This window comes from Lissotriton vulgaris, chromosome 3_1, assembly GCF_964263255.1.
Source record: "Lissotriton vulgaris chromosome 3_1, aLisVul1.2, whole genome shotgun sequence".
Taxonomy (NCBI): domain Eukaryota; kingdom Metazoa; phylum Chordata; class Amphibia; order Caudata; family Salamandridae; genus Lissotriton; species Lissotriton vulgaris.
The window spans coordinates 1,505,175,397-1,505,190,388 of record NC_141689.1 but is presented as its reverse complement, the minus strand read 5'-3'; the positions used below and the strand labels follow the sequence as shown (position 1 = coordinate 1,505,190,388).

The 14,992-nt window shown below is 45.5% G+C and overlaps 2 protein-coding genes across 2 annotated transcripts in view; both read right to left on the bottom strand.

Moving 5' to 3' along the window:
- LOC147728074 (uncharacterized) overlaps positions 1–14,992 on the bottom strand; it is a 755,421-nt gene that overhangs the window by 64,473 nt on the left and 675,956 nt on the right. The window lies entirely within an intron of this gene.
- METAP1 (methionyl aminopeptidase 1) overlaps positions 1–14,992 on the bottom strand; it is a 264,690-nt gene that overhangs the window by 102,185 nt on the left and 147,513 nt on the right. The window contains exon 6 of the mRNA XM_086961960.1: positions 13,421–13,504. Coding sequence (XP_086818086.1) covers positions 13,421–13,504 — 84 coding nt within the window. The remainder of the gene's footprint in view (positions 1–13,420; positions 13,505–14,992) is intronic.

Genomic DNA, 14,992 nt, shown 5'->3' with positions numbered 1-14,992 from the left:
TGGCTGTTTCAGCCTTATCTTTGGTGGTACTCCTTCGTATTGTTATATAGCTACCTGTCTAGGGGACTGGGAGTACCCTTCCATCCACAGCAGTGGATATAATCCCTTAACTCTCCTACCTTGTTAAATATATAGACTATGGTAATGCCTTGTTGGCAGAGGTTGGAAACACAGCCCTTGCCAAATTACAAGTAATACAAAACACGACCGCCAGAATGGTCTTAGCTAGCCCTCCTGGTACTCCATCTCTTCCTCTTCTCAAACAGCTACATTGGCTTCCAATCCAAAGGCGCTCCGTATTCAAAATCTGCTGTCTGACTTTCAAAGCGCTCAGAGGTGAGGGCCCAGCCTATCTTAGAAATAAACTTACCAAGCACTTTAATGAACATAACCTTAGATCCAACTCCCTAGCCCTTCTGATTGTCCCTAGGTTTCGACTTACCCGCACTGGAGGCAGAGCATTCTCGTTTGTAGCCCCAAAATACTGGAACTCGCTTCCATTGACTCTGCGGGAATCTACAAACTACATGTCCTTTAGAAAACAACTAAAGACCTGGCTGTTTTAACACACTGTACAACGCCAGTCCTTTCTTCCCCTTTGAGTTTCCTCCTTCAGGTACAGCGCTGAGATGCCCCTGGGTGATTCACGCGCGATACAAGAATTACTAACATAACACAGATTCCAAGATTCCCATCATACATCGTACTGGGCTTGCCCAACCCTCTGACATTTCCACTTAAATCTCGTAGGGGATGACAGATGGGGTTAACATTGGGGGCAGCTCTCCAAAATATTTTGACACATTGGGGGGACACAAACCATACCCACATATTTAGGCTGGCTACACAGGTTATGGCATCTTCTTGGAATGGAGCATATTATTGTCACTATGACAAACTCCGAAACCGAATTAAAAGAAGTATGAAACCATTTCTCTCCCTCTTGTTGACAGAGTTTAATGAAATCACATGCCAGAGATACCTTCGCTTACTGCCACTAACAGAGCCTAATCGAACATCCCCAACCACGGGGGAACTTTGCTTTAAGCAAGGCTTTCCATTCTAATGTGAGCATGTTAAATATATAATGTGTGTTAACTATAATCATAAAGATTTAAACACAATAACCACAGAAATTCACCAGTTATAGTTATCTCAAGTAACTAGAACTCATACTGTCGGCTCTGCCCACACTTGTATGATGCCTGTTCATTCATTGTGGCTTGCTTTAGTCTTGTTTGCTATTGTTGAAAAGTCAATAAGCGGTTATTAAAAAAACAAAATGAACTGAAACTCGTGCTCATGCAAATTTTTTCTGTTGCGGTGGTATTCTCAATTAGGTCATAGAAGATGTCCTGAGTGATGTAATATGTGGGCTACTTAGCAGTGCATGGCAAGTGCACAAGTTATAGTTACTTAAGATAACTAGAACTGGTGAGTTTCTGTGGTTTTTAGAGTTTAAAATGTTATGTTGCTACTGAACATTTCACCTAACTAGAACGTTACTTAAACCTTTGATTTTTTTCAGTAAAGTTCGACTTTATCTACGTAAAGTAATATGTAAATACCATATGTAAATCCAACCCCTCACTGCGCACAGCCTTGTGGGCAGGCCCAGAGGTCACCAACAAAATGCAGCCAACCCCTTAAAGGCAGCCAACCCCACAGTGCCTGGCCTGCAGCCAACCCCACGTGGCCTTTGGGTGTGCCAGCAAGGGGTTTAGCCACAGGGCCTGGCCCTGGAGACCCCATCCTCCAGGGCTATTTTTATGTTTTAAAGGGGCAAGCCAACCACCATATACTCACTATGAGGCCGCGGGGGGAGCCCCAATGCCCCTTCCGGCTCCTCGCATGTAGCAGGACTAGGCACTGCTCCCACCCAGTGGGAGAAGCTACTAATGCTGCTCCATCCGGAAGGGAGCAATATTTTGATCAGTTTCCTTGCCCACATCAGTGTGGGAAGGGAAACTGATCAAAAGACTGCTCCAAGCCAGGGGAAGCATTTTCGAAGCTCCTGCAGGCTGGAAGCAGACTTTGCTTTTACTCTTGCATGGCGAGAGTTTTGAAAATACTCCGGCCAAGCAGGAGCAAAGACAGGTTTCCCTGCGCGTGTCAAAATCAGCTTGGTAAAGGGGGCCTCGCGCCACTTACGCATAAAAAAAAACATCTGGTCGGAGGAGATGGGGTCTCCGGAGCTTGAATCGGCCTGGGGAGGGGGCCACATGTGCCCCGCTCCCTAAAAAATAAACACCTCTCCCCCCCCCCTGGCCCTGGCCCACCCCATGGTTTTTTGTGTCTTAAAATTTGCCATGGATTCGCGGATCCTCTGCGTATTCGCAATAAAATGCGTCTTTTTTTCACATCCTGGTTGTGGTAGTGGCAGCCAACCAGATCTAAGCTTGAGATCAGTTGGGATCGCAGAGGCTCCGTTTCTCTAGATATACAAAGTATCTGAACATTAATTGCTTAAAAACTATTGAACAGATTTACACCAAAAATCACTCTGTCTGGACTTGGCGGTTTAGGCTGTAGCTGTGTCTAAAGTTCTAAGGGAAAATAAATGGGGGAAAACCAGTTTTGGGATCCCATTTTTTCTCTGCCCCTTCTTGACGGAGCACCCTGAAAAGTTCCATGCACGTTAGACAAAAAGTAGCACCTTTTTGGAAAGTTTTGTGGAGAATCGTCAAACTGCACCAAAGTTAATAGCAACATAAAAAAAACAATAAGACCCTAGCTATAACTACCCAGTGGCAACTGATACCGGGTAACAGACACAGATAGATATATATGTAGATAGATCGATTATGGGGGGGGGGCAGGGGAGAAGAGAGCAAGAGCGCAAGGTACAAAATCAAACCATAGTCAATGAGAGCTGCAGCACAAGACTCCCAGTGACGGTTTAATGCGTGGCTGTTGCAGGCACTACACCCAGCTACACATGTGCTGTAGCATTTTTTTTTTTTTTTTTAATTGGACAAGTGGGGGAAAGCAGAGTAGTAGGTATTTTGTGGATACTTAATGAATCTGAAAATTTACGTCACAGAAATAAGGAAAATGTGCAATTTTGGGCAAAGTTTGAGGTTTGCAGGGCTTTGTAGGTAAGAAAACCTTGTGGGATCCACGAGAGGCACACCACCTTTTACTCTGACCCCTGTGGTATGACGAATAGGCATCTGAGGATGTTGTCTTTGCACCCAAGCTACTGGAGGAGTGGCGAAAGCAGCCATGAGGACTTGGGGTTTGTAATGCACCTATGGATTTTACAATCTGTCTTTTTCTTCATCTTTTCAACAGCCTGGTTAATTTGTGGGCCAAAAAGGTGTTCCTTATCAAAAGTGTTATTTAATAGGATTGGTTGAACCTCTAGCTTAAAACCAGATATATATACAAGCAGGCATTGTAACAAAGCAAAACATTGGTATTAATTTCCCTTGCAGCAGTGTCTGCAGAGTCAGAGGCGCACCTAATGAAGGTTTTTCAAGGATTATGTTACTTACACTACAAGCAGCTGTTCTTGGAATGTGGTGCTGAATATTCATATGCTTTGCATACTCCGGTCATCTAGTGTTATGTTCGGATGTGTGCAAGTTGTTTTTCTTCAAAGTAGTCTTTCAATCAATCAATCAATCAGGGGATTGTCGAGCACACTAATCACCCGTGAGGGTCTTAAGGTGCTAAGGGGGGTAAGCAGCTCCGCTCAGTCGAAGAGCCAGGTCTTGAGTGTCTTCCTGAAGATGCTCAGAGAGGGGGCGCATCTGATGTTCGGGAGCTCGTTCCAGGTCTTGGCCGCGATGTAGAAGGCTCTTCCACCTGTTCTGTGTCTGCGCGGGGTTTCGGCGAGGTCTGCGGATCGGTGGTTTCTCTTGGGTACGTGGAAGGAGATTCTCTTGTTGAGGTATTGGTGTCCAGTGTTGTGGAGGCATTTGTAGGCATGGGTGAGTTACTCGTCTCGACGGGGAGTCAGTGGAGGTTCCGCAGGTGTTGGGTGATGTGTTCGTGTTGAGGGATGCCAAGGACTAGTCTGGCTGCGGTGTTCTGTATGGTCTGGAGTTTGCAGAGCAGAGACTTGTTGACTTGTGGAGAAGTGTGGCTCACGGTGTAGAGCAGGCAGACCCGGAAGCTGAGGTCAGACCCGGGACCAGGGTTCAATTCCCGACGCGGCAGGGTCTTAAGCTCAAATGTCCACGGACTCGATAATTCTCGCTTCGGTGCCTGCTCTAGTCATGGGTTCTCACTCTGCAACTCTGGGCATTAAGCTTGCTTAATCTCCACAACGGCCCCCCTGCGGCGGGATGCCTGGCTTTCACCTTGGGGATGCCCTGTAGGGGCTATCTCACAGGGAAAAGCCAGGACGGGTTCCCAAGGCAAGCGCCGGGAAACCTTCGGGTAGCTGTGCGCTCAATAAATGCAATAATAATAATCCCGGCGGAGAGGGCGTTTCCGTAGTCCAATCTGCGGTTTATGAGTGTGCGGATGACGGACTTCCTTGATTCGGTTGGGGAATCCATTTGAAGGTCTTTCCAAGGATGCAGAGAGTGTTGAAGCAGCTAGAGGGGACAACTTTGACCTGTTGGGTCATGGAGAGGGCAGAGTTTAGTACAATGCTGAGGTTTCAGGCGTGGTCCGTGAGGTTGGGGTGGCTGCAGAGGGTGGTGATCCACCAGGGTTTTTCCCATGCAGAGGGGGAGGGTCCGAGGAAGAGGACCTCGGTCTTCTCCAGGTTAAGCTTCAGGCAGCTATTGCTCATCCAGGATGAGACGTCCTTCATTCCTTCCTGAAAGTTGACTCTGGTGGTGATGGGGTCCTTGGTGAGGAAGAGGATGAGCTGGGCATCGTCGGCATAGGATACTATGCTGAGTCCATGCTGTCAGACGATGGCGGGCCATGTAGATGTTTAAGAGAGTGGGGCTGAGCGACGATCCTTGGGGTAATCAGCAGTTGGTTTCTGAGGGTTCAGAGAGGAAAGGCGGGAATCTGCCTCTTTGGGTTCTGCCGGTAAGGAAGGAGTGGATCCAGTCTAGGGCGGTTCCCTGTATGCCGGTGTAGTTTCTTGAGTAGGGGTCTGACTTCTGCGCGTTTCCAGTCGTCGGGGAAGATGCTGGCCTCGAGGGTCGAGTCTTTCAATTCGCTTGGTAAAGTGACTTCTCCTCTTGGCGATAATGCACATGGACATTGACTCCATTGTTAAGATTGTTTCACACAGGTAGGTGAGGATGGAGTGTGAGTAAATATCAGTTAAGAGATGTCCATACATATGAATAGTAAAAAGGGACTGCAACAGCCACAGGTGTCCGGGGAGGAGGGTGGGTTCATGTGAATCTACAACACTACATGCCAAGAACAGATGCTTACAGGGTACCTAACAATACGTTCGAGGGATGGGTGGCTGTAGATACACATGCTTTGCATAGGTTGTAAAGCAGAACCCTACAAAAGCAGTGGCTAACCTATGGGTGTTGCAGTTTTAAAAAAGTGTACGTAGCACTGCCTGACCTTCATTAGCTTATTGGCATGCTCGAACTTGCATACAATGATGCTTAGTAGAAGTGTGTGGTGTGGACCATGTAGCTGCTTTACATGTCAGCTATTGGTATATTGTGCGGGAAAGCCATGGAAGCCCCTATTTTATAAGTAGAGTGTGCTATGGGGGTGTAGGAGCTATTGGTATATTGTGCGGGAAAGACATAGAAGCCCCTATTTAATAAGGAGTGTGCTATGGGGGTGTTGGTAAAGTTCTTTTAGCTTTGATGTAACATGCCTGAATACATTTAATCATCCATCTAGAAATGCTAGATTCAGATAAGGCGAGGGGGCGAAAAAGCAACAAAGTTGTTTGGTTTTACGGAAATCTTTGGTTCTGTCACTATAATACATTAGAGCTCTTTTAATATTTGGTGTACGACGAGCCCTTTCCACAACTGAGGCCAAAAAATACCTGGTAACTCAACTGATTGGCTTAGATAGAACAGAGAAACCACAGTTGAAAGGAATTTTTAGTTGGGGCCAAGGGTCACCCAATTCCTATGTAGATGAAACAAAGTTTCTTCTAAGGTTAGTGATGGAACTGACTGACACGCCTAAGAGAGCAAGAGAGCAAGAGAGCAAGAGAGCAAGAGAGCAAGAGAGCAAGAGAGCAAGAGAGCAAGAGAGCAAGAGAGCAAGAGAGCAAGAGAGCAAGAGAGCAAGAGAGCAAGAGAGAGAGCGAGAGAGAGTGCGAGAGAGAGTGCGAGAGAGAGTGCGAGAGAGAGTGCGAGAGAGAGTGCGAGAGAGAGTGCGAGAGAGAGTGCGAGAGAGAGTGCGAGAGAGAGTGCGAGAGAGAGTGCGAGAGAGAGTGCGAGAGAGAGTGCGAGAGAGAGTGCGAGAGAGAGTGCGAGAGAGAGTGCGAGAGAGAGTGCGAGAGAGAGTGCGAGAGAGAGTGCGAGAGAGAGTGCGAGAGAGAGTGCGAGAGAGAGTGCGAGAGAGAGTGCGAGAGAGAGCGAGAGAGTGAGAAAGAGCGAGAGAGAGCGAGAAAGAGAGAGAGAGCGAGAAAGAGAGAGAGCGAGAAAGAGAGAGAGAGAGAGCGAGAAAGAGAGCGAGAAAGAGAGAGAGCGAGAAAGAGAGAGCGAGAGAGGCAGTTTTTGTATACATTACATGATTATCATATTGTGCATTTGGACAAAGAAACCCTTGACTATTAGGTGAGGTATGAACGCTTTCAATGCAAGGTGAACAGCTTGAGGCTCAAGGTAGTTGATGTGGAGACCCTGATGTTTAGAGACCCGGAACCATGAGATCCTGCAGGTGAGCACCCCGTCCTGTGAGGGATGCGCCCGTCGTGAGAATGATTTGTGGAACAGGGTTGAGAATGGCTGCCCTTTTAGCAGGGTCTGTGTGTTCCATCACTGCAAAGAGTGCGGCTGTCTATCAACACTAGATCTTCTAACTGATCCTGTGACCGAGGCTGTCATGCTAGACATTCTTGCAGCGGACGCATGTGCAATTGTGTACATTGCACTATGGTGATGCATGAGGACATCATATCCAGCAGACTCATAACTGTTCTGACCGGTATGTGTTGATTGGCTTGGAACTGTGGTAGCTGTATCTGGAAATTTCGAATCCTTGCTGCAGTGGGATAGGCTAGTCCCAATTGTGGATTGAGAATAGTAACCTGATACGGCTGAACCTGTAAAGGTTGAAGATGGGATTTTTGGACATTAACAGTAAATCCTAGATGGTGGAGTAGATCTATAATGGCCCAAGTGTGTTGGTGACACAGAGAAACCCTTTTTCTGATAAGCCAGTCGTCCAGATACGGGAAGATATGGATGTTTTGTCTGCATAGATGTGCTGCTACCACTACTGAGGATTTGATAAGCACCAGGGCTACATTAGTGACACTGAATGGGAGGACTTTGAACTGATAATGTTTTCCAGCCATTATAACTCAGACTTATTGGCGGTGTGCTGGATGGACAGGGATGTGAAAGTAGACATCCTTCAAGTCTAAGGTTGGCAAAGTCACCTTGCTGGAGAAGTGGGTTCATGTCTTCAATGGTGAATATATGGAAATGCTCCGACAGGATGCAATGATTTAAGAGTCTGAGATCCAAGATGGGCCGGAGTGAGCTGTACTCTTTGGGGATGAGAAAGTTTAGGCAGTATACCCCTGATCTGAGAAAGTTTAGGCAGTATACCCCTGATCATTTATGTTGAAGAGGGACAAGCTCTAAAGCTACCTTTAGAAAAATAGCTTAAACTTCCTGTTGGAGCATATTTTAATGTTCCACAGAGAGTTTGTGTGGTGGAATGTTTGGAGGTGTGGTGATGAGCTCCAGAGAATAACGATGTTGTGATAATGCCCAACACCCACTGATGCAATGTTATGGATCACCAGGTAGGAAGAAATTTTTGTAGTCCACCCCCGACAGGGGATGAAGGAGAAAGGAGTCACTGCTTTGTGGTGGGTGGGGCACCAGATGAGGGAGCACCTTTGCCACGACCTTTGGAGTGATTACCCCTGTACATGCACCTGTAATAGCTGTGTGGAGGGGAGTTGTGATCTTGCTGTCGATATAACAAGAGGCATCGGAAGATGCTGCTTTTGAACCTCCCTTATGAGGAGCGACAAAAGGAGCCACGGGGAGTGGGGTTCTGGAGTGCACCCATGGATTTAGCAACCTCTGTGTCCTTCCTTTTTTCTAACGTGTGGTCAACTTGTGAAGCAAACAGGTGTTCCTTGACAAATGGGACATTTAAGAGTGTTTGTTGAACTTCTGGCTTGAAGCCAGATATGCACATCCTAGCATGTGTGTGCAGCAACACACTTATTTATACCCCTGGCAACTGTATCCACAGAATCTAGGGCACACCTAACGGAAATATTAGGAATGAGTACTAGTTCCTGCCCTCTTTTTCTACGGTCCTCCGGGAGGTAGTGGAGGAGTTCCTCCATTTCGTCCCAGTGGGCGTGATCATACTTGCCTAATTGACCTTGTGTATTTGCAATTCCCCAGTGGTTAGGGTTTCAAAGAGGAAATCCTCTTCTATAGGCTTTTTATAGAGAGGGACCTGAGAGTGCGCTGCAGCCCTAATGAGGAGTTCCCAATATGAGTTGGTGTCATCAGGAGGCTATGATATAGCAGGGTGCAGGTCTGGATCGGTATTCCCTGAGGGATCAAGGTCATAATCTGGCCAGAGATCTGAGGGCTGTGGTGCATCATAAGAATCATGCCCCCCCATGCTGGCCTATAAAAGAATGTGGGGAAATATCTAGGGGATTGCTGTGAGAATGAGAAGACTATGAAGGTGGTGGAATGAAGGGTGGTGGTGGTGAAGTAGGTGGAGGTGTGTGTAAGGGACTAAAATTTGTGTCTGTCTTTCTGTTTTCAACAGGCAAGTCTAAAGTCCAAAGGAAAATTGGTGCTTTGATAGAGATGACGGCGACAACATAGACTTGGTTTAGATGCGGTCAGTCTGAGGATGTCATGTACAGCTGTTTTTGGCATGGATCGAGTCACTCCTGCATTGTCTGGTAAGGCCTTGTGTGGTTTTTGTTTTTTAATCAACCCGGTTATCAATAATGCAGACTCGCAAAGGCTCTTTAAAAAAAATATCATCTGTATGCAGGAATATACCCTAGAGCAGAGGGAGATAGTGTTGTCCTATGTGTAGTGGAAGGGGTTTCAAAAAGGAAATCCTCTTTTATAGGCTCCTTATGTAATGGCACCTTATGGTAAATTGCAGACTTGCTAAGAAGCTCCTGATAAGAGTTGGTGTCATCTGGAGGAGATGGCCAAGCAGGGTACAGGTCAGTGTCCCCAGGAGGGCCAATGTCATGTCATAGGCAGACCAAGAATCAGAGGGTTGTGATGGAGCATAAGTATCATCCCCCGCTCCATGCCCACCTGGAAAATAATGTGGTGACACTTCAGGATTACTATCTAATGGAGCAACCATTTAATGAGAGGGTGAAGGTGGTGGAGAAATAAATGGTGGTGGAGGAGAAGATGGTATAAGAGGATGGCACCGGTAGATCAATGGCCTCTTTGCAGGAAAATTGTTGTTTTGATGGGGCAGGAACCGTTTTGGCCAAAATACGTCCAGTGTAAGGCTGTATCTGGATTTGCCGTTGGCATGCATCAAGTTTTTCCTGCAATTTGTGGAGAATTGGATCCACTGGAGTACTAGAGTCTGGTTTCGGTGCAAATCGCGAAATCTATGGAGCCAAGTTAGATTTCTGTTTCGGTGGTCAAGTGTTTGGTGCGGAAGGTGATCGTCTTGGTATCGAAGTAGTGGGCTTTGAATGGAGTAAGGATCCTAAGCCCAAGGAAGAGGCATCACATTAAATTTTTCGGTGCCGACTAAGGCCTGCTGGCAGGGTGGCCTGTGTGCTTGATGCTCGGTCGGAGCCAAATGTTTTTTCGGTTGCAGGACGGGACTGGAGTACTCATGGTACACTGACCCGGTGTAAGGGCCTGCATCTTAAGGTCGATCTCCATGCCGGATTGATCGACGGAAAAAGCCTCTTCCTCAGCCACAGTTATCTCATGGAGTTAATCCTCCTCTTCAACATCTTGCTGTTAGAAGATGTCAGCCTATCGTTTGCCTCTCCATTGCATCTTCCTGCGACATGCCCTTCGGTCCCGTAAAATCTCTGTGGAACAAAACGATTGGCAGTCGTCTTTGTGGTTGGGAAACAAGCACAGGTTGCAGACCTGATGAAAATCGATCCATGGGTACTTCGCGTGGCACTTGGGACAGAAGTGGAAAGGCATCCGTTCCATCAGCAGGACATTCTTAGGCAGAGCTGAAGGGATGGAAAGATAGTCCTGAAGGGCTGCTGTTAAAGTGCGTCGATTCAACTATCAACAATTTCTCGATTTCGAAATGCAAAGGTAGAAACGGGTACGATAACCATACAGACATGGGTAAGGGTGAATTACGAACTAAAAGAAGTCTGAAACGGTCTGCACAGTAATACACGTCTAAACCAGATAGCAATAACAATGGAGTTGATGTCCATAAGCGCTATTACCAAGAGGAGTCCCTTTACACTGCGACTCGAAAGACTTCTTAAAAGAAAAACAAGGTGCACATATCTGGACCCAACACTGAATGGTAGGAGTATGCAAAGCATGTGTATCTGCAGTCACACATGCCTCAAACGTGTGTTTTTAGTCCAATGTTTTGGTTTGCAAGGGCGTCTGGGGAGGAAAACCTAGTGGGAACCACAGACGTCATCCCACCCTAGATTCTACTAAGTGACTAGTTTTAAAAATAGTTCAGGTTTGCAAGGTTGCCATAGGTGCCCGCTGAGCTCGGGCCCAAAATACACAGCTACTCAAAAAGGGGGGGCAGTTTTCAGTGGAAAAAATTTGATGTGTCCATGTTGTGTTTTGGGCCCTTTCTTGTCGCAGGAATTGGGTCCTACACCATTATTATTAGGATCCAGTGGTATACAGAATAGTAAAACATTTGTGATTACCAATTGTATTTTTTCTAAATTTGTGCCTTTCAAATGTAAGTCAGTGTAGGAGAACGAAAATATTTGGAAAAATGCCCTCTGAATCATGTTAGTATGGGCACCCACAAATTCAGAGATGTACAAATAACCACTGCGCCTAAACTCCGTATTTGGTGTCTATTTCAGAAATAAGTTTTTTATTTTTTACCGGTTTATTCAAACATTTGCACAGATATAATGCACTTCTTTTCAATCAATTAGACACAGATTTTACATCCCCTTTTCATCACCCCCCCCTGTACATGGGGGAACAGTTGATTGCTGGTAACTCGTATCGCACTTTGTAGTCTGCCTAGTCGAGCTCCCATCTTCTCTCGCATCATACTGAAAGAACTGGTGAGTCCCCACTGTGTCCCCTATAGCCTCCCAACCCACTCCAAATCTTCATCCTTTTTCCTGGGCAACCCCTACTCTGATAAATAACCTTCTCCTCCTGTCATTCCCAGTCTAGATCTTGCTCCCATGCCTCCAGCCTTGGTGGGAGAGTCGCACCCCATTCCCTAGCCACATTTCTTTTGGCCACTGCTGCCACCTTCATGAACCACAATCTCTGGTATTCGGGCCATGACTCCTCTCCCGATACACATAACATCAACACTGCTCTAGCGGGACTACCCTATCTACTACTTCAGACATAACCTTGGTGACTTCTGTCCAGTAGCTCGGGATAATTGCACATTCCCACAGAATGTGGAAGAATGATCCACATCCCCACAACCCCTTCTACACTGGTCTGTTCCCCTCACACCAGCCAATATAAGAGTAAACTAGCGAGGTAGGATGTATGCAATATTCTTAGCTGCACTAATCTGAAATGCGATCTTATGGCCACCTCCCATGGTCCCTGTAATGCCTCCGCCCAATCATCATCCTCTAGGATTCCTACTTTCGTTTCCCATGCCTTTTGCAATTGGCCCAGTGGGTCAGGTGAATTATTGATGATTTTCTTATATGTCAGCGAAGTCTATCCTCCAGCAGCATGTATTCTGGTATACTATCCTTTTTCGAAGATGCGTCCTTAGTGCATATTCCAATTGCAGATAGTCAAATCATTCAGTGTTTGCCATACTGTACCAGTCTTGCAGCTCTTGGAATGGGATCAGTGCTCAGCCCCTCCACACATCCCCAAGTGATTCTATTCCCAATATTCTCCATTTCTGAAAACCTTCCAGTCTACCCACTTTCGTTAACAAATCACTGTCCCACTCACCACCCCTAACCCCGCCCATTCCTGAACCCTAGAACCCCTTTCTACGCCTAAACCCCACCCTACCCATAAGCTTACAACACCTCCCAAACTACACACTTCCTGGAACTCTAAATACCCTCACCGCCCTTAAACACCAGCCATCCATGACCCATAGGAACTAATCACCCTAAACTACTTACACATGAACTCTAAAAAAACGCTTTCTACATCTAAACTCCACTCATCCCTGAATCCTTAAAGTTCCTCATTACCCTAAACTCCACCTCATCCTGCACCCTTAAAAACTCTACACCACCCCAGCTGCTACCCATAATTGAACCTTAAAAACGCTCACCAGCCCTAACCTCTGCCCATCCATGAACCCTAAAACCTCAACACCCATACACTCCACCCGTCCCTGAAACAAACACCTCACACACCTAAACACCACTCATCCATGAACTCTAAAAACCCTCACCACCCCTACACTCAACCTATCCGGGAATCTTTAAAAAAATAAAAATTCTATGCCCAAATGACAATTATACCTGGACTCGAAGAACCCCCTCACCCTATACATGGTCCATCCATGAGCCCAAAAACCCCACAGTAGTCCTAGACTCCACCCAAGTTTAATGTAATTTTGCAATTTCTTTCAAATGATCATTCCTTTAAAATGCAAAATGCTTCCTTAGATTTTTATGCATTTCCTTCAAATTGTCTTCACTTAAAATTGTTTTTTTATGATCTAGTTTCCACCAATGGGGTTTCTATGTTTTCGTTTTTCTATGAATTCACCTACTACCAGGGAAAAAGCTTTTGAGGCGCCCCTCGACCGGTACTGTGCAGTTGGGGGGCGTGGGAGGGTAAGTCATGGTTTGGTAGTAGTTGTAGCACCTTTGAGGGAGCCACCTTTACCTCTGCCTCTAGAATTGTTGCCCCTGTAGGACAATTTTAGCTGGACTTAAAGGAGCCATGGGGAGCAGGTGTCTGAAGCACACCCAATGCTTTAGCTGTCTTCGTATTTTTTATATTTTCTAACATGTGGTCTACTTGTGGACCAAAGAGATGCTGGCCATCAAAAAGCATCTGCTGAACGTTCGGCTTGGACAAACTAGTTAGTGGACTAGTACTGTATGACTGCCACACTCGAAATAGTTATTAGTGAGAAAGGACCATTAAGGACAAACATACAGAAAGGGAACAAAGTACAGTAAACAGCTTACTAAATGTACTGTGTGGTCTATTTCTTCAGTAGTTACACCGGCTCTAATCATCATGGCAGCAATGTCCAAAACTTCTCTAGCAAGCTGAAAAAGAAAAACATTTATAAAGAATTATTTTTTCTTTTATGGATTAGTTTTCACTGAACATAACAGGTATAGTTAAACATCTTCAAAATCGGAGTACACTTCTAAATATGTTAGTAACACATTCTAGAGCACAGTAATCAGATCTTCACCAATTTTGCAAAAGAGAAGAACACATTTACATAATGTAAACACATCCAAAATGCATTATGCCGGGTTACCTACATGGGGCTTGTAAAGGTATACTATGGGGGTAGAGTTAGATTTTGGGCTATGGAATATTGATGGTTGGGATAAATACATATCAATGAACAATTCTAAGGTGTACATGTCCCCCATCTTGGCCACTATCTGAGCATCTTATAATGCTCTCCGCTCTCTGCATTCATGAGCCAAAACACAGATGATTATCATGGTGAGTGTGTTCAAAGTTTTACTTGGACAGTGAATTCTAACATTTTATCCAACAACTCTAAGCTCTGGACACTGCTACACAGGAGTAGACGTCGCATTAAAGGGATGGTCGCAAGCTGCCTTCTGCCTCGATTAATAAGGTTAGTGATTGAAGGTAGGACTCAAGCTATACCTCACTCATGCGATCCACGTTGGTAAACCCGGTTTGGGGCTGCTTATGTTTTCATCTGGGGGCAACCTGGGCTAGCAGTCTGGACTGTTCCAACTGGAGCTCGACCAAGACTGATTTGCATAAGGCAGAACCACACAGTGGGCAAAAATCAATTATCTGATATGTGGCCATAAGCGACTGCCAGTGGCTGAAGTCAAATCAAGCATTCATTAATTCATCCCTTATTTCCTTTACAAAAACATATGCAGACCTAAATGTGCAAAATGATATTGAGAAAGACTATTTTTACAGCGAAAAAGGTAAGACCCAAGCAAGGTGTAGCATAACAAGCTCCATGCAGTGGTAGATTCCAGTCACATAAAACACACAATTTCACCTAACTAGACTCTCCGCCACTATCCCTTCAAAAAAGCTCAATTGCAGATTAGAAACCCTGGAGAAAAACATCAAGAAACCCCTACTTGGAGTAAAAAAGTCCACCTTGCGCAAGATAAGGAGTTAAACTTTGTGAAACAGGAACTTTTAAGTTTGACAAGCATGAAGACGGCTTATTCATAGATAACAGTGGCTATGTCGAGCAGGTCACACTCAAATATTTGTTCAGGGGATAGGAGCATAAAAACAGAATTACAGTGACCTCAAAATTATTTGACAGCGATTGTGTGGTTACAGGGGAGGCTTTTCATTTGGGGTACTATTTAACATTGAATAATTTTGCAGGTGATAATCATTGACAATCCTGTGCGTCAAAGATTAGACTGTCTTTACATGGCCCCTTAACTGATAAAGAACTTCAACTTTGTTTACAAGAGACAAAGACGACACCATTCCAAATGTTGTTGACTCGCAGTTACAGTCAAACACTCAGTCCCAAGGATAAAAACTATGCAAATTTTAAGGGA